The sequence below is a fragment of the Papaver somniferum genome, chromosome 8, assembly GCF_003573695.1.
Source record: "Papaver somniferum cultivar HN1 chromosome 8, ASM357369v1, whole genome shotgun sequence".
Lineage (NCBI taxonomy): Eukaryota > Viridiplantae > Streptophyta > Magnoliopsida > Ranunculales > Papaveraceae > Papaver > Papaver somniferum.
The window spans coordinates 31,641,095-31,661,980 of NC_039365.1; the positions used below are offsets into that span (position 1 = coordinate 31,641,095).

Below are 20,886 nucleotides of genomic sequence, written 5' to 3' on the forward strand. Positions count from 1 at the left end.
TGAAGCCACCCTAAAGGATAGGGTTTCATATGTTTGAAAGTCTTCAAACCCAACTTTTCTACCAAAGAATGTGAAAGTAAATTCTTCTGACTTCCCGGGTCAATAACAACATCTATAAGTGTTGTTTTAACCTACATCTTAACTGTGAAGAGTCGTTCCCTAAGGTCATCTTTTAAAGTTCCTTCTTTTTCTCATGTCATAAGAGAGAACCTTGAGTTGGGCTCCGTTAGTCCTTGGACTTCTGTTGGAGCTTGTGCGACTAGTGTTGTCAGCATGGCTTCTCTCTTCTGCAACCCTTTTGGTTTTAGATTAGGATACTTCATCCAACACTTGTTGACAACATGTCCTGTTTGTTTGCAATGAGTGCAAATCAAACCTTCTTTGTCTTTAGACTTCCTATCCTCTTTGCTACTTTCATCTCCTTTAGCGACGAAACTTCCAGACTTCCCCTTGGTGTTTCCCTCAACATCATTTTTCTTAAGCCTATCTTCGATGGCATTAGCTTTTATACTTGCTTCGGAGATAGTATCCACCGAAAATATCTTAAACTCCTTCCGTATATACTCATGGAACTGGGAAATATACTTCATATAGATAGCATGATCTTCCAAGTCTAAATCTATAACCATAGCTTGATTCTGAAATTCCGAAGTATATTCTTGTACGGTTTGGTTGTATGGTTGCTTAAAGTTGTACCACTTGAACCATGTCTCCTCAAGGTAGCCAACCGGATAAAATTGTTTCATTACAACTGCCTTAAATCTTTTCCACGACAATGCTCCCTTACCTAGGTTTTGTATTTGATAAGCTTTCCACCAGGTTAGAGCATGCTTTTGTAGAATCAATCCGCAAAAGCAATCTTTTTTTTTGAACCATATTCAAAGAAAGAAAAATAAGTCTCTAGACGTTCAATCCAATCATCCAATTTTTCTACATCGACACTTCCATCGTAAAGTGGAATATCAACACGAAAATCAATTTTCAGATTCTTACCATGAGGTTTATTTGATGTAGAACTTTTAAGAAGCTCACTTTTCTTCTTATCTTCATCCTCATCTTCTTCCTCTTCTTCTTCTAAATCGTCTTCTTCCGAATCATCTTTTTCCGAAGCTTCAGGTGTAGGTGTAATGTTTTTCTTCGTATTCGGCTTGAGTCTATGAGAAAGAATACATTCACTCAGCTCTTGAAGGGTAACTTGAATAGACTTCATGTATGTTTTCCGCGCAACCACCTTTTCTTCTATAGTTTGTGGTTCGCCTTCCTTAGGATCATCACCTGACTTTGTCATCCTTGATCCCCTTGTTTTCTTAACGTCTTATAGCTTCTCGAGTACCTCACCAAGCTTTATGTAGAGACATCTAGTGAAAACCATAAACCACAGGGATCTACCCTAGAAACTAACCTTGCTCCTGATGCCAACTTGATACGTATGATCTCTGTACCTTGGAAGCTATTACTATAAAGGTGGAATTCAGAATATTAATAGACGAGAAACTAAGAAAACGGAACACAAATAGTAATTCAAAGAAAAATATCTTCTCTAGATTATGAACAAGAAAACAATTACAATTCTCTCTTTGTTACGCTCACAATCTCTCTAAACAGTGGATCAACCTTAAACTGTTTGCTAGCTTGCACAAGTATTGTTCCAAGCTTCTCCTAGGTTTTCTGTGCCTAGTATCTGTAGGTGCGTCTGTATCAAGAACACACTCACTAGATGTGTTTAGTTATGAGCTAAACATCCCTATTTATAGGCTTGGTTTGGTTTCCCAAACCTCTTAGGATTCTATTTCCTTTTGTAGGACTAATTCCTTTTATAGGTATATTATCTAAACTAAGAATACTGCTCAAAAAAATACTCCTTCCTAAACTAGGAATTTATCCTAAACAAGGAATCCTTCCTAATATACGATTCTATCCTCAATTCGTCTTGAGGATCACTAGTTCCCAGGGAAAGGAAGATACACATGTATCATTACCAATGCCCAAAACTCTTTTCTTAGAGACTGGGTATTCTCACCGTTCAACGTGGGGGCTTATATGACTTAGGGTTTTAAAGGTTTTAATGTATAGAGTTTCTTGATAAACATAGAATTTACTACCCAATATTAGATGAATACAAATCTATGTGATGAAATAAAAATCTACCTATTTTGGATAAATTAACCGTAAACAATCAATTAGATTAATGACCAAAATCTAAATGTGATAAAAATCCTAATTCCATATATGTATATATACATTTATACATAAAAGCTCACATGCTCAAGAATATACAACATCTAAAGCTTCCTAGAATTTATACAGAAGTCATGGCAAGAGCTAAGGGATTAGGTTCAAAGAATAAAAAACAAAGGTATGATATTTTAAACTTAACACTGTCTCACCTTATTTTTCCATAAAAACAAACAAATTACAAAATACAGAGATGGTTGATGAAACAAGTGACGCATCAAATAAACTAAGTGAAGCATCCATGGAAACAAGAAAGGAATGTGGTTCAGAAAAATGTACGATATCTTAAACTTAACACTGTGACATCTTATTTTTTCATAAACACAAATCAAAATAACAAAAAAAAAAAAGTGGATGATGAAACAACCATGGAGACATGCAAGAGATTGGGTTCAGAAAAAGGTACGATATCTTAAACTCAATACTGTTTCATCTTATTTTTAAAATAAACACAAAAACAAGTGAAAAGAACTTAACACTACTTCATATTATTTTTTTGGTATTTGCAGCTAAGTTGAAGAGTTCCCGATGATGGTTGACAACGATTTGTCAATTGTTAGAGATGACACCATCAAAATAACAAAGATAGCAATTCGTCAATGGTTGACGGCGATTTGTCTATGAATATCGAATCAGATGACAAGCACAGTTGATCAAGGTTCATACCCACCACTCCGACAAAAAAAAAAAAAAAAAAAAAAAACAAAAAAAGTGAGTTCAAAAACATATGTTTGTTACTATTTCACACCATACATATGCACGTTACTGTTGTTTTGATTAACCCCGTTGCATGTGTTTATGAATGAGATGCTGATTCGGATGAAGATACCGACTCCAAAAGCTCCAAAATTCCCTAAACAAGTAAGCTTTAGCTCACCTGAAATATATATTATTGTATTCTTAAACAATAAAAATTGACAAATATCATTTCATTATATAGGAAAACTAGCTAGGAAGACTATCCAAGAACTTCCAGATTTATGTCACATGATTAAGGGAGAAATTAAAATCTCTGAAGAACTTAGGATTATGCGGGCATGAGAAGAAAAAAATTGAAATACAGGAAAGCTTTACAATTACTAGCTACATGATTTTAACGGATTGAACTGTAAGTATTAAATATCACTGATTTCTTTAGTGTTTGTATTGCCTCATCTAATCATTTTCATCTCATTATATATCACTGATTTATTTAAGCACAATTATCATTATATTCAAAACCGCTATATCATTATATCGTTAAAGAGTCAGTAATATTTAAAGACTACATATTAAATCAGTCAGAAATTGTAAAGGTTAAGTTTAGGAAAAGAAATCAGTGAGGCAATGTGCCAAAATTTAATACTTACATATTAAATCAGTCAGTCAAGTCTTAAATATTTAAAGACTCTATCTACATATATATAGTAGAAAATTTTCTAAGAACAATCTAGGAAAAGAATGCCAAAATTTAATGATATGCATGCGTGGTCTCTCTGTCTATCGTTCAAATTGCTTGTTTGAAAATCGTTGCCAGACCTTCAACTCTTGACCCTTTGGAAGCTGAACCATAATCAATTCAGTGTTACTTTTCTAAACAAAGATCAAAGCAGCCATAACACTGGAATGAACGTGCAATTGTGCATACAATTTTTTGATCCAGTGTTAAACACGTGAGCCATTGTATTATTCTTTGGAAAAACTTAAGGGCCCTTGCATTTCATCGAAAATGTTGGCATACGCAGACTTGTTGCAGGCGCTGTGCACATACGGTACACCATTGATGCCTAAGCCATGGGCGAAATGATTTTCCTGTCTGTTTCTAGACTTTATAAGCATGATTTTCTCATCTACCTCAAACTGCAGACGCTTTTGGCTAGCAGAATGAAAATGAAAGGACTAATTCCACCGTTGAAGCTATATATATGCTACTGGCTAGGTGGAAAGTTTGGATAAGCCATACATACAGTTGGGGTTCATCAAAGCACAGACAAACTTTTCACAATTGTTCGATTGTATCCACACAAAAAAAAATGTGGATTGTTTTGGGAATCGGACAGCAAACTAATCTTATCTGGATTTTTATAGAAAATGAAGCAATGTGCTATCTGATTACATATGTGCTATCTGGAGTAAAATACTTCTCTTCGGCAAAATTCCGCTGCGTTATAAAGTCCAGTAACATAAACATAGAGTCGATATATAAATTTTTTTTTAAGTTGGTATGCTTTGATCTGTACAGTCGTACAGACGTTGTTAAAGAACAAAAATACTTAATAGGCCACCAGAGCTTTTGGCAAAGGTCTCCGTATGAAAATGTCACATGCCTTACGCACATAGTCAGTTGTAACTTTCTAGCAATAATGCATCCATTAATAAGAAGATTATGTTATGTTAGACAGAAACAGAAATGAGCGAACCGAATTCAGATAAGCGTAACTAAATAGATCACTTTGAGCTAACTAATCGAAGCACAAACAATAATTAAGAACAAAACCCAAAATAACATTAAGCAATTTTGCATCAAAACAGAAATTAGATGAACCCACTAGCATGATAAGCACTTAAAGACTAGACATTTTAATTTGAAGTTGTCTATTTATCTAATATTTTATTTGTGAATCAAAATTATCCACTAATTAATTATGCCATTCATTGCAGATATTTGATTGTTTGAGGTTCAGAAAAGGGAATATTTTACATAAAGCTGGTCCAAAGCGTATTTCATGACTTTATGGCTGTACAGAACATATCCTTTGCTTAGCTCCCTCATTTCCATTTACTTTATGGCTGTAATCTAGCCTGCTTTATTTGGTGCCGTTGAGAGTTTTGGTGTTTTTACTTTTTTACTTGAGAAATGCTTCAAAAAAAAAAAAAAAAACGTTATATTAATTTCTCTTCTCTAGTTTGGTTCCAAAGTTTTCAGATTACTAGATTTCTAGCTCTGGTCCCTCCCTATCTTGTTATTCAAACTTGTAAACCAGTAGCAGCAAAGACTAGCCCATGGAAACCAGGAGTTTTGCTGCCACTGAAGGAGCGCCCTCGGAGGAAATTCGTATTCCTATAGAGCAGCGTAGTTTTAATTACGATGATTACTGTCAGACAATAGGTAATTATCAACTCCGATCTCAACTTCCATAACCTTATTATATACTGTTGTATTTCGAGTCGTCCACAGCTAGTTAAATATTATTGTTATATTTCTTAGTGATTCCTCTCTGATAGATGTAAGAAAAATGTCCATGGTGATTAACTTTTTGACACTTCATACAGAATATGGTAGGAACTTCGATGTATATCGTCCTTTATTAAATGCTGCAATGGATAATGAATGGGAGGGAGCGGAAGATTTCATAAAAAGTCACCCCGATTCAGTGGAAGTTCCGATCACAGTATGCGGAAGGTCTGCATTGCATATTGCAGCTGGTGCAGGAAGCTCAGAGTTCGTAATAAAATTGGTCGAACGCATGCCCATAGAAGCATTTGAATTGAAAGACAATTACGACGGTAATACAGCTCTTCATCTTGCTGTTATTGCTGGGCTTTAAAAGTGCTGGTGCAAAAAAATAGAAACTTAACCCGTATATATGTAATAAAAAGGGGTTGAATCCCCTACTCAATGCTGCTGTGCATGTGAATGTAGAGCACAGGGAAATTTTCAGATTCCTCTGTGATGTTATGAAAGATGAGGAACCAAGTAACTTTCAAGGTCATCCGGGAGCTCATCTTATACGCAGTATATCTCGTGCTGGTTTATACGGTAATTCCGAGTCCATTTATCTTCTTAATGTCCTCTATTCTTGGAACTGGCTTTGGGGTTCAATGAACTATACATCAATTAGATACTTCCATAGGACAATGACAAATCTCTTAGAAAAATAGAGCACCCAGTTTTTACTTTTTTTTTGGTTTATTCCGCACATTAATACGGGGCAAATCTTTAGAATTAAAAATTTTTAGAACAATATTGTGTATTTCACTTATCTCAAAGCGTAATATATACAGAATTGGCCTATACTCTGATCCGTGAATACCCAAGTTTAGCAACTGCACGAGAGGATGATGGCACCACTATGCTAGATGTACTAGCACAAAAGGGTTCTGCGCGAAGGCCGGCCTCTGCTCGACGATCGGCCGTATATCCAATTATCATGTATATCTCAGAAATCATTAAATCTTCCACTTTACTAATTTTTAATTACGTCATTAAGTTATGCTTGTTTGATTTTGCATGTCCACTCTTTTGTAGATACTCAGCAGTACAAATTTATCGATGAGACATCTACATTTCCGCAAAAGCAATTGTATCGTTCCCCATTAAACCGAGGTATGCGTATGCCTCTTGTAATTTTCACAGAGAACGTACGTGATTAAGCTTCTTTTTAGTATTTACCTTTTATAGAAATAAACATCTTTAACTCCTCGCAATGCACCGGACGTTTTAATGATTTTGTTTGCAGCTTTTCGCAGTGAAAGATTGAGACCTACTATTGTTATCCCAGAATTGGTAACAATAGTTTTTGAGCAAATTTCATTCATGAACAAGAAAGACATGTTTCATTTCTTCTTCAATTCGAATTTTCCAATAACAGCGGCAAAAATAGGTGCAACTGAAATTTTAAAAATGTGCATTTCAACTTATCCGGATCAGCTTTGGTTTCCTCGCGAGGGGAGAAACATACTTCAATTGGCGATCGAAAACAGACAAGAAAAAACCTTCGGTTACTTATAAGGTCACATGAACGCAGATGAGAAGATTTTAACTACTCGCATAGTAGATCCAAACGGCGGTAATATTTTTACATGTCGCTGCAAAAATTGTGCCTTCTTTCCGAGTGAACAGTAGCCCTGTTTTTCAAATGCAAACCGAGATTGATTGGTTTAAGGTACAATTTCTTACTATTGGTTAATTGTAAGTCTAGTTGTTACATTGGTTAGCCAAGACGTACATGTTTTTCTGCTTTTGAAGTACTCGAAGCAACATTGAAGTGAGATATGTTTTTCTGCGTTTCTTTCTTCTTCTTGTAAAGAAAGTGGCGAGGAGGGTACCACCTGCTCTAGGAAAAATAACAAATGATCAAGGAGAAACCCCTCTAGAAGTTTTCACTCGAGAGCACAAGGATTTAGCGAAAAAAGCAGAGGCATACACGATACGTACAGCCGAATCATGTCTAATGGTGGCAGCTCTGGTAGCTACAGTTGCTTTTGCCGCAGCATTCACAGTACCAGGTGGAAATTACAGTGACGATGATGCAACTAACAAAGGAAAGCCAATATTCTTGGGGAAAAAGTCATTTCCTTTATTCATGGTGGTAGATGCTCTAGCTCTCTTTTCTTCAACTTTCTCAATTCAAGTCTTCTTAACCCTTTTCCTAGGGGGTTATGCAGAAGCACGTTTTGACTACTTAGTGACGCAGAAGCTGAAGATCGGTCTTTTCTCTCTTAGAATATCAGTAACTAGTGTGATAATTGCATTTAGCATAGCACTCTCGATCATACTTGGGAATAGATATGAATGGGCTCCGTATCTAACAGGTGTGGTTGCCTGTTTTTGCTGCGGCCCCTCTTTGCTTATTTTGTCGGGGTTACGTTTAAAACACCATATAGAAATTAGAATTCGGAGAAACCCCGCGTTTGCCTCTCTCCTCTAATGATACAGGAGTATCGTAGCAGAAGAAGAATGTTGTGAAGATCATCTTCACGGCTAGAATAGTTGTGCAGGTCGTATGCACAGAATCTACGTAGTGTGAAGATTGTATTCACACAAGCGCAGGGACAGCTAAGGCTGCCAGATGAGGCTAATCATTAGCCTAGGTTTAAGTGAGTCATATTGCGGCTAGAGTGTATCTGGAAGATACTAGAAGATGTGTAAAGTTTGTTAACTCAGCCTAGAAGTTTGAGGTTTCCTAACTTAGATGGGATTCCTAGTTTAGATGAGTTCTAAAACTCATGGTTTTATTTCTTTTACAGCAAGTTCTTACTCATATAAAAGGAGGAGACTTGTAGTCTAGAAAGGCAGAGAAAATGAGAGAGAAGTACAACCATAGTTTTGGTTCTGTAACCGAGTTTTCTTTCAAAGCAATAGAAGAAGAAGAAGTTTAGAAGAATCAATTGTGTTCTTTTCTTTATATTCTGTTATTTTAATTTGTGTTCTTCTTAACTTCCTATTAAGCAGTACTGACTCTAGGTACCACTGATCGATTGCGTATCAAGTGGTATCACAGCCACGTTCTGACTTCCAGGGTTAGTGTGGTGCATGGTCTTAACACGTGAACAGTATACGCGATCAGGAGAAGCAACTGTCGTTCTACCAGACACAAGAAAACCTAGAGGAAGTACTAGGACCAAGATGGGAAGTGAAGATGATAAGGGTCCTAATCTAACAGATGAAGACAAGTTTGCTAAACTTGAGCTTAAGATACAAGATTTAGACGACACCCTTGCTGCGTTTATGAAGGCAAGTACTGCCAAGTCAAAACCTAAAAATAGAAAAGAAAGTACAGAGGGAGAAAAGGAAGATGATGACGAAAGCTCATCTGAAGAAGAAGAAGATGACATAATCAACAAAAATCCATATGGAGGATTGAAAATTGAATTCAAGCTCGAGATATCTTATTAAGATGGAGTCATGGAAGCTGAAAAACTTGATGGATGGATAGACAACTTGGAAACATACTTCACAGTACATCAACTTGTTGAGTCACAAAAGATCAGTTTTGCAAGTCTGAAGTTGTCAAACCATGCCTCAACATGGTGGAAGGCCTATAAAAAAAAGGTATGTTACAGAAAACATGACTTGGTCACAATTTAAAAATCTCATGAGGAAATTTTTTTACGTTGTGGGGTATCTGGATGGAAGATGGTATAAGTGGCAGCATCTTCGACAACGATATCAACAAACTGTTCAAGATTACACTACAAAATTCTACAACCAAGCTCTGACTTTGGATGTAGATATGACCAGTGATGAGACTTTCCGAAAGTATAATGGTGGACTGCTCGACTATACAGAGAGAGTTGAAACTTTTCAGTATACAAGACATAGAAGATGCTATCAGCAAGGCTGTGGCCATTGAGCAGAAAACTAAGGGTACTGCTAGATCTGACAACAAGAGAGTTTCCGTAATAGGATGATGAGTGATTAATTCTTACATATTTACTACCCAAAATATATACTGTTGGTGCTTATTTTGGTATTTATTGTGTTTTTGTAGGTAAATGAATAAAATGGGCTCTTCCAAGAAAATCGGCTAAACCTAGGATTCCAAGAAGAAAATATGGACTATGGAGTACAGGGGTCGTGGATACTTTTGGATCTAAATGGAATAGGCCCAATTTAAGTTAGTGAAGGAGATGATGGGCTGAAGTTGGTTTAAGAAATTAACATGCTCGGGTATATTGGTCTCGTGGATTTTAGGATGAAGGACTTGGTGATTAGTTCTCGAAGGATTTAGGAGGTATCACGTAAAATGAAAAATCCTACTCAATATTTAATGTACGAGGTATGTCGACATGGTGGAGGAAGAAAGGAAACTAAATATCTTTTGCAACTAAAGAAGATTGATTTTGAGCATAAAATCAGTATGTGCTCATATAATATTTTCTTTCCCATGAAAATAAAAGCAAGTGGTCGGACATGTGGCGAGTCTTTATTAGGTGATATTGTGTATTCTTGGACAAGTGGCACACTCCCATTGGAAATGACATGTGGAAGAGAATTAAAAGAGGAAGGTCAAATTTTGTTGAAATCTATATATTGATGTCGAGAACAGGAAACCAGGGGAGTTATGGGAGAGCTGGTGAGCCGGTATCCAGTTTCACAATTTTTTTTATTTTCTTCTATTTAGTTTTCTTTATAATAATGAGGAACTAACATCACATGTTGGGATTATGGAGGAAGCTTTGTTCCAATAATAAAGTGGTATTTTCTTATTAATTTATTATTGCAATTTCTTTATGATTATTTGCACTGAACTATAATTGATTATAATATTTTGATTAATTAGTTGTGTTCCCTCTTGATGGTGCATGCTTAGCTTAGAGCTCTTGATGTTCCATACTTGCGATTAACAATTAATATTTTGAAAATCTAATATTGGAAATATCTTATAATCAAATTGAACGTATGAATTGCATAAATATTGTTGTTAACTGAATCACTTAAAAATTGGTCAATGGTGGAATCCATAGTCTCAGTTCTTTCCGTAATCTTAAATCTTAAATCAATCTTCACAAGTACGAGAGAACGACAACCTTCTTACCACTATATGAAATTCGATCAATTTTTGGCGCCGCCGACGCGGACTTGTGTATAGATTGTTTTTAGGTTTTATTTTTATTATTTTGTTCTTTTTTACGCCTTTTGGTATTTCTTGTGTGTTTTCAGATTTGGAGCTGAGCTAAAGAAAAAGGGATAAAGTGATGAAAACAAAAGCGAAGCCAAAGAAGAAAAGAAAAGAGGAATCCAAAAGGAGTGAAGAAGAAGATTTTTGTATATAGATATTTTATTTTATTTTATTTTTAGAAACTGTAATTAGGATTTTATTGCTGTATTTTTTTTTCTTCTTTTTATTTTTGGACATTTTTTGGACTTTATTTTTGGACATTGGACATTATTATTTTTAAAAACCCTAAGGAAGGGTTCATTTAAATAAAACTGTTGCAGGGAAGGACGACGGTTACGATACCGTCTCGGCCCCTCGGGTTCGTACACTGACATTGGAGTCGGTGGACTGAGTCGACTTCAACGGTTCATCGCCCGTCTGGTACGGGAGGTAAGGCTCTATCCACCCACGAATCCCCTGTCAGTGGGTTTATTTTATGTTGAGAATATCGAACTGGTATTACAATAGCCAATATTCGACTGATTTTCAAAATGAACATTACTTTGACCATATTTTGTATAGTGGTTGGGAACGACAACCTTTTGAAGATTATGACTCATACCATGGTGATCCCAATTACTATTCACTTGAATACCGGTCATATGAGCAAAATTCCTATAATTCTTCTTCTTTAGATGAGGCACGTAAGATACTTGAGTCAACGCGTAAGTTACATGAGTCGACACATAAGTCAGCAGACACAGATGACTTAGTTATAGACGAAAGAAATATAACAATGAGTGAACCTTCTTTAGAAGATAACCTCTGGAAGTTAGTTGAGTCAACATGTAAGTTAACTGAGTCAACATGTGAGTTTGCTGAGTCAACACGTAGGCTTGAGTTAGAGACGGAAGAAATAATTGCTCGAATTACACTGAATTTCCAATACATGGCTTCAAAAATCAACCTTGAAAGTGAGGAAAATTTTTATTTACATAATCAAGATGAGAAGGATAAAATTGGAAGCAATACTTTAGATGAGGTTCAGCCATTTTCATGTTATTATGATTATGATGAGGATAATGATGATGAAGAATCTGAAAAATTTAGGCATAGTGATCAGAAATTTGTTACTCCAACTGATCTTTATAATGATAATATTATTTCTAGTTCAAATACAAATAATTTTAATAATTATTCACCTATTCAAAAGGACGAGGATTTGACTAAAGATAAGACTTCCTTAGATAATGTAGTATTTCCTTTTGATTACGAAGGCGATGATAGTTTAGAGGAGCGGGTTTATCCTGAGAATATTGTTTTCGAGTCTAGCGATTTAGAAACGTTAGTCTTAGAAAAAAAATGAAATCGTAGAGATGAGTGAGGATGTACCTGACTTAGAAGAATCAATTGACCATTTTCAGGAATTTGATGACCTTGAAACTAGGGAAGTTGTGACTAGTCTTTATAGAGACACTGAAAACTCTAAGTTTGGGGGTGATTTTTATTCTCCATGTGCTTTAACTCTTACAAAGGTCCCTCACTTGGAACTTAACATATATGCCTCAACCATTTTACAAGATTATCTTCATACATGTTTTCCTGAACCTAATGATGTCCAGAAAGAAGTTCAGTTGTTAGAAACCCATCCTCTGGTTGATGTGGTTAACCCAGGCTACGATACCTCGATTGACTTTGTTTTCCCACCAAAAACTTTTTCTCCAATTGTGGGAACTTATGAAATTCAAATGTGTCAGATGTTAAGTTTCGAGACTAAACCTAATTACTTTAGGAGATTAGGGTCGACATATTTGTTTAAGGAAGACCACCACTCTCTTTGTGGTCAGTTGTGTAAGTCAAATTTGATTGACTTTAAGGATCCGCAATTATTTAGGTTATTATTATGTTCTTCTAAGTTTTTATTTGAGTTTTTCCAGACTCTAGAACCTGAACATTCGGAACTAACTTTTGAGGAAATGCAACCCAGGAAAATATGTTATCTAGACCCAGTTATAGAACCTGAACCTGAATCACAACTAGATGTAGTTGTCTTAAACATGAAACTAGACAATGGTGTGCTTTATTTGTTAACTTTCTTGGCATGGTGTAGATTCCTTTTACTTGTGATAGCTCTATTTGGTTTCGGTGATCCACAGTTATTCCGGCTATTACTTTATGATTCTATAAGGTGACTAATCCTTTCTTTGTCTGGCTGAAGACTTTAAACTTAGCACTTCTTAGGAGATAACCCATGCTCTTGCAATACGGTAATATCTTTCCTTAACTCTTTTGCTTCAAGTGGTAACAGTTTCTCCTTGTTCATGTTTTTAATTTTATCTTTAGAACATTGAGGACAATGTTAGATTTAAGTTTGGGGGTATGGGAGAAACTTTTAGTTGCAGTGAATAAACTCCAGAGCCTAGAAATTTATGATTATTAAGGTTGGCACTAACCAATCTAAGTGGATGGGAACATCTTGGTTATAGGAGTTGAGGAACCAATCTGATTAGATGGAAACATCTAAAAAGTCTATTCATAAAAACACAAAGCTCAGGTGTTAGAATTAAAAAAAACATGGTAGTTTCGCCATATCTCGTTGATTCCTAATCCTTTTTTTAAGTGATTTGGTGGGGCACACGATTCAAGTTGTTACCATTTCTAGGGTGAAATAGAGTGATTGAGATACCAAAAAAAAAATTGAGACCAGACCATCAAACCAACCAGAATAAATTCAATAAAGTCGACCACTGCTGCCCTTGTATATGCCAGTTGTGTTGACCTAGAGTTAGGTTTATCGACCACCGGTCCCCTTGTATATGCCAGTTGTGTTGATATTAGTAAGACCGGTATCTCAGTCCATTAGGATAGGTTCATCTTGGCAGAGGCCTTCAGACAGATATGGGAAACACCGTTCACTTTAAACCATCTATTTTTTCTCTTTATCCATCTTTTAATCTTTCCATGTGATTGATATAATCCGGTTATGATGTCCAGAAACTATCTGAGTAGAGCTCTGTCACTTATATATGAATTTTAGTATAATGAGTGCAAACTCATGTACAACAATTGGAATTTCGCATCAGGGTACTTCTTCCTGTAGCCAATGAGAGTATGCCAACCAAGGAGATTCTTTAGTGCCTTTCAAGGTTCTGCGTAGATAGCTAGGTTATGGAGTAAAGGTTTTGTGGGTAAACCCTCCCGAGACAAAATATAAACTCACTAGGGCCACCTAGTGAGTTTATATTTTCTATAATAAATTTGCTCGAGGACTAGCAAAATATAAGTTTGGGGGTGTGATGAGCGATTAATTCTTACATATTTACTACCCAAAATATATATTGTTGGTGTTTATTTTGGTATTTATTGCGTTTTTGTAGGTAAATGAATAAAATGGGCTCTTCCAAGAAAATTGGCTAAACCTAGGATTCCAAGAAGAAAATATGGACTACGGAGTACAGGGGTCGTGGATACTTTTGGATCTAAATGGAATAGGCCCAATTTAAGTTAGTGAAGGAGATGATGGGCTGAAGTTGGTTTAAGAAATTAACATGCTCGGGTATTTTGGTCTCGTGGATTTTAGGATGAAGGACTTGGTGATTAGTTCTCGAAGAATTTAGGAGGTATCACGTAAAATGAAAAATCCTACTCAATATTTAATGTACGAGGTATCTCGACATGGTGGAGGACTTTTGCAGCTAAAGAAGATTGATTTTGAGCATAAAATCAGTATGTGCTCATATAATATTTTCTTTCCCATGAAAATAAAAGCAAGTGGTCAGACATGTGGTGAGTCTTTATTAGGTGATATTGTGTATTCTTGGACAAGTGGCACACTCCCATTGGAAATGACATGTGGAAGAGAATTAAAAGAGGAAGGTCAAATTTTGTTGAAATCTATATATTGATGTCGAGAACAGGAAACCAGGGGAGTTATTGGAGAGCTGGTGAGCCGGTAGCCAGTTTCACAATTTTTTTATTTCTTCTATTTAGTTTTCTTTATAATAATGAGGAACTAACATCACATGTTGGGATTATGGAGGAAGCGTTGTTCCAATAATAAAGTGGTATTTTCTTATTAATTTATTATTGCAATTTCTTTATGATTATTTGCACTGAACTATAATTGATTATAATATTTTGATTAATTAGTTGTGTTCCCTCTTGATGGTGCATGCTTAGCTTAGAGCTCTTGATGTTCCATACTTGCGATTAACAATTAATATTTTGGAAATCTAATATTGGAAATATCTTATAATCAAATTGAACGTATGAATTGCATAAATATTGTTGTTAACTGAATCACTTAAAAATTGGTCAATGGTGGAATCCATAGTCTCATTTCTTTCCATAATCTTAAATCTTAAATCAATCTTCACAAGTCCGAGAGAACGACAACCTTCTTATCACTATATAAAGTTCGATCAGAGGAGAAGATAAAACCCATAGAAGGACTGAAACAAGTAAAATCAAGACACTTTCAGCTGAATCAGAAGAAAGGGTGTGTGAGCGTTGCAAGGAGAAAGGTTACATAAAAGACACTTGTTGGATTCTCCATCCCTATCTGAAACCAAAGAAGTTACGTGAAGCTGAAGGACAAAGAATCCTAAAGAAGAACACTATGATTGTGGAAGATGCTGATGCTGAAACAATATACGAGATAGAACAACCAGATCCATAACTCTTGTTGATGACAAAACTGGCAGAGACAGAACAAATAAACCTACATGAAGAATTATTTCATGTCAAGATTCAAGTAAAGCAAAGCATTTTCGAGGCTATCATCAATTCTGGTAGTCAAAAGAATTTGATTTCGGAGAAAATGGTGGAGCAAATGGGATTGAACACAACTCCACATCCATATCCTTATCCTTTGGGGTGGATACAAAAGGATACTGAGCTCCAGGTAACGACACAATGTCGTTTTAAATTTGCTATCACTGATAAGTTTATTGATGAAGTCGTCTGTGATGTTGTGCCATTGGATGTAGCACAAGTGATTTTTGGGAATCCATATTATTGGGAACGTGATGCTATTCTTTATCATAGAGAACGTGCTTATTTGTTTAAAAAGGATGGGAAGGAATTTCGAATACTAGCTAGAAAGACTCATCTACCCATGAAAATGGTTACCACCAACCAAGTCAAGAGATTGATTAATGCTTGTGCTAAATTCACTTTATTATTAATCAGGCCAGTGAATACCGGAGAAAAGAGAGTAACATTACATGTTACACTCTCCACCAGCCAAGAAAGTGAAGTAAGTTCACTAAAGAAGAAGTTTATGGATTTATTTCAAGAAGAAGTTATCATACCACCTAAAAGAAGTGTGGAACATAAAATTACACTTATTGGAGATGCTTCCTTACCAAACTTGGGGTTATACAGAACCTCTATAACTGAATCTGAAGAAATCAAGAGACAGGTACAAGAGTTACTTGAACACAGGGTGATAGTACCAAGTTGCTCTCCTTGTGGCTCTCCAGTTTTGCTTGTACCAAATAAAGATGGAGGATGGAGGATGTGTGTAGATTACAGAGCTTTAAATAAGATTACTATCAAGAAAAGATATCCATTACCAAGGATTGACGATCTTCTTGATCGGTTAGGAGGAGCTATATTCTTCACCAAACTTGATCTCAAATCTGGATATCATCAAGCACGAATTAAATAAGAGGATACTTGGAAGACATCATTTAAGACTCGACAAGGATTGTTCGAGTGGCTCCTTATGCCCTTTGGGTTGTGTAATGCGCCAGCTACTTTCATGCGACTTATGAATGAGGTATTACGAACTTTCATTGACGATTTTGTCATCGTATACCTAGACGATATTTTGATCTTTAGCAAGACATGGGAGGAACATTTGGTGCATGTCTCCAAGTTGATGTCTGTGTTAAGAGAGAATTCGTTACGGTTGAATGAAAAGAAATGCGATTTTGGAAGGAAAGAATTAATTTTTCTTGGATTTGTAATTGGGAAATGAGAGATTAAGGTCGATCCAGGAAAGGTTGTTGTTATTATGCATGGCCAACACCTACCAATATTACTGAAGTTCGGAGTTTCTTAGGAGCATGTCAATATTTACGTAAGTTTATCAGATATTTTTCTCAAATTGCAGCTCCTCTACATGGTTTAACCAAGGCCAATACCGTGTTCAAATTGGAGCATAAACATGAAGCTACTTTTCAATTACTGAAGAAGAATATTTCAGAAGCACCAGTTTTGACATTGCCTAACTTACAAAGACCTTTTGAAGTGGAGACAGATGCATTTAACTATGCATTAGGGGCAGTGTTATTACAAGATGGTAAGCCAGTAGCATATCATTCAGAAATGTTCACAGGACCAGTTCAGAATTATCCTACATATGACAAAGAGTTGTATGACATGCATCAAGCTATGAAGCATTGGAGACCATATATGTTGGGAAAGAAAGTTGTGTTTCACACTGACCATAAGCCTTTACAGTATCTTCAGACTCAATCGAAGTTACAACAAGCTCGACATATGAAATGGGCATCTTACTTAGAGCAGTTTGGTATTCACATCAAATACAAAAAAGGAGTAACCAATAAGTTAGATGACATGTTATCCAGATCACCTTCTACTAAGGCGTTGGTCGTAGCAATGCAGACCCAGGCATTATTACCAAGTGATTATGCCCATACATATGAGGAAGATGGAGATTTTGGCGAAGAGTACAAGAAATTAAACCAAGGACATACATGCCAAATATATTGTGCCTCTTGGAGGATGGGTTAATGTACAAAGGAACTGCACTATGTATTCCATGTTGTGAAGATAGAATGCACTGGATTAGAGAAGCACATACTTCTCGCGTAGCTGGTCATTTTGTATGGAGAAGACATTGCTTAATTTGAAGCGGTATATATATTGGCCAAAGATGCATCTCGATTTCACCAAATATATTCGAGGGTGTGTTCTTTGCAATACTTCGAAGCCATCTAATAGGAAAAGAGGGTTATACATGCCATTACCAGATCCTACCAGACCATGGGAAAGTATTTCAATGGATTTTCTGGGAGGTTTACCAATGACTAAAGCATGGAACGATTACATATTTATTGTTGTTGATAGATTCAACAAGATGATCAATCTAATACCCTGTAAGAAGACAGTGACAGGAGAAGTGATGCGTGTCGTAACCACAACAAATTAATTAATATTTTTCCACCTAATTAACAATTAATATAGTATAGTCAAGTTCGTTCCCACGAGGAGCAAGAGGTTTTAGCTGTAAATTTGTCACAAAAAGGGGGGATTGGTTTTAGATTTTAAAAACAAAAGAAAATAAACAAAGCAATTAAAAGTGTATGTTGAAACCAATAAGAGAGATTAGATCAAGGAATCCTTCTTCGTTGCAAAACAATGATTCAAGTTATGTTCTTTTTCACTTTTTATTAGTGACAGATTATCACCAACCGTAGGTAAAGCAGCTAGCTCAGTGCTAAACCCATAAATCCCTAGTATCACCGGATACGTCTATTCACCAAACCATCTAGTAGTAGCTCACTCAAGATGTAATTTAGTTAAACGCATTAAGATTTATGAATTTATTAGGTTGATATTAGTAGTTAGACTCTTAGCTCAAGGTCTACTTGCTAACGTTGTTTTCACACACAACTGCTTCGCGAAATCCCTCCGCAAGGTCTCGTGTTTGATACTTGTGTAAAGAGTCAAGAAACGATTACTTTTCCCCTAACTTTCACTAGCTTTAGATCAATTAACAAATCAATTTAGTTGGCCACCTAAACAGTCTATCAATCAACCATGAATGTATAAACATTCCTATTAGTAAAAACAAACGATAATCATGTGAAAAACTTCAAAGTAAATTTAAAAATTCAAAACTCAAAACATGTTAAGAACTAGGAATTCATCCTCAATCAATAAGAAAATTAGCTACTCATGTTTTTGAAATTCACACAAATATTTAAAAGGAGAATTTTTGAAGTTCACACAAATAATTAAAAGAAGAATTTTGAAAATCAAGCAAAAACACAAGTGTTGTGTGTGTAAAAGGTGTAGAAGTTGTGTGTAGAGAACTTCTCTATTTCTAGGCTTCAATTTACTCCAACTCCTCTTAGAAATAGAATCCCTTTCCCTTTGTAGCTCAACTTCCAAATCCAAGTCTTTCTCAAATCTTCCATCTTCTCTTTCCAAATCCAAGCCCAATTCTTCAAACCCATGAGTCTAGAAAATTCTTCATTAATTGAGCCGCCGGAACTTCACTGGTACCACCAGAATACGGCACCGGAAAGCTCTCAGCAGGTCGTTGGAATCTTCATCGCCACTGACAGAATATTCTGTCCCGTCGCCGTTACAGTTAACAGTCAAACTGGTCAAGCTGTCGGTCAACTGGGTCAAGAGAAGGATAGTCAGCTAAGTCAGCTGATCTTAGTCAGGGTCTGAATTATCTTAGTCGGCTGACTCTTCGAGTTAGGTTTACCGAGTCACTGAGTCAACTCATTCGAGCATAACTGCGGCAAAGTTCTGTTTGTTTCTCGGTGTTTCTCCAGGCCAATTTATTTCTTCACCTGTTAAGAACCTAACATACATCTAGAACGATCATTCTTGCACACTGCCAATTCTGGTTTCTGTCACTTCAATCCATCAGTTCCTCCTTTCATTTCTTCTTTGTTCAAACTCACAGCAACATCAATTTCAGCCAACCCTTGAGCGTCACCAACAACATCAACATCTCTCAAATTCAGTTCCACCATAAACCCAATTGCAGCAAGAACCCATTTTCATTCTTCTTAACAATTGTAGCTTCTACTCTGTAATTCCACATCACATACCCATGAACTTCTTCTACAGCTTCTAAGCTTCTCCATCATTTTGAACACAAATTCAGCCCCAAAACTCCTCCATTAATCGATTCGGTCCAAACCCCATCTCTGATTCATCGACAGACTAACAATCACAAAATCCATCACCAAAGCCACGAACCCGTTTAATTCACAGCAACAGCTATCTATTCTTCTTCTCTGAATGTTTCGATTCCAATCCGCTGCAAAACCTACTCTTTCACAGCCATAAATCAATCAAACCCATTTCAATTCAATCGACTATCTTCACTGCAGCCAATTCATCTCCATTTAGTTGCTTTGCCTCTCAACAACGCCACCATCTTTAATTTCTCGATCTGATTTCCCAGGCCAAATTATGGCATCTTCTTCTTCCCTGTAACAAGCTTAACATTCATCTAATGTACTTCAGGTATTCATTCATCGCAATAGCCACCACCATCTCTTCCTTCTCTTTATTTCAAATCACAGCAGACAACCTCAAATTCATCACAGAATCAAATCCATCTTCTATATCATCACCACCATCTTCAATAACTCTCAGATTCAATATCTCGTTCATCCCAACCACCAACAACGAATTCAATCAAAACCCATTACTTTAAATCATCAAAGACTCGAGATTCATCCCTAGAGACGGTCCCCAGATCCATTTCTTCTTCTGGATTTCTTCTCATCTGTTGATTTCAGAAAACCCACAGATTTCATGTTCTTCCCTTGTCTCGATTTGATCCATCCCTGCTGTTCTTGACTCCATCTCTTCTTCTACTCGATTTCAACAGCACCAATACAAACCCTAATTTCTTCATTATTATCTCATTCACTAACAGCTCGGCTTCGATCTAACAGCTTCAGTTATAACTGTCGGAGAATCTCACAGAAACCCCATCTCCAATCTATGGTTATTCCATCATCTTCTCTATCTCGGATTCAGTCTCTCAATTTCACCTCTCGGTTCTGCTTATGGTTGCGCAGCTTTTCTTCCTTCTCAATTTCAGGTGCAAGGACAAATGAGAGTAATGAGACACTCTCTCGATTCTGGGGTTACAAATGATTGGGGTGGATTTAGACACCCCACTGTATAAGAACCACCCAACTCGAAATCCCCTTATCTTCAGCTTGACTGTATTTAGTACTCCTCCAAATAGAGTTGCCCCTTAACCTTGATTGGGATCCAGATAGTGTTCGCCCATGAAATGACAATTTTGTTCTTTTTGCTCTTATTGGATGATTTCTTCTTTTTTTCGTCCGCATGACTCCAGAGTAGCTATAAAACTTAAAACAAGCGTAAAATACATAATTTACAAGAAAAATAGCAAAGAAAGCATAACCAGTAGATAACAAATAGGTTGTATTCTACACCCTATCAAGAAGGTGCAACCAAACTATTCTTCAACCATGTTTGAAAACATTTTGGATTACCCACATCCATTATATCCGATAGAGATAGTCGATTTTTAGGTCAGTTTTGGACCAAGCTATGGAGTTTAATGGACACAGGACTCAAGCAAAACACG

At 36.2% G+C, this 20,886-nt stretch overlaps 2 protein-coding genes across 2 annotated transcripts; both read left to right on the forward strand.

The window, feature by feature from the left end:
• The first annotated feature begins 5,166 nt into the window (after positions 1-5,166).
• LOC113304249 lies at positions 5,167-5,845 on the forward strand. The gene is made up of 2 exons (XM_026553316.1): positions 5,167-5,323; positions 5,488-5,845. Exons 1-2 carry the CDS (start codon positions 5,218-5,220, stop codon positions 5,760-5,762), a joined length of 381 nt encoding a protein of 126 aa, XP_026409101.1. The 5' UTR covers positions 5,167-5,217; the 3' UTR covers positions 5,763-5,845.
• Positions 5,846-6,871: 1,026 nt separating this feature from the next.
• Positions 6,872-8,119, forward strand: LOC113303408 (ankyrin repeat-containing protein ITN1-like). Its single transcript, XM_026552439.1, has 2 exons — positions 6,872-7,100; positions 7,245-8,119. Exons 1-2 carry the CDS (start codon positions 7,074-7,076, stop codon positions 7,863-7,865), a joined length of 648 nt encoding a protein of 215 aa, XP_026408224.1. The 5' UTR covers positions 6,872-7,073; the 3' UTR covers positions 7,866-8,119.
• Positions 8,120-20,886: the final 12,767 nt, after the last annotated feature.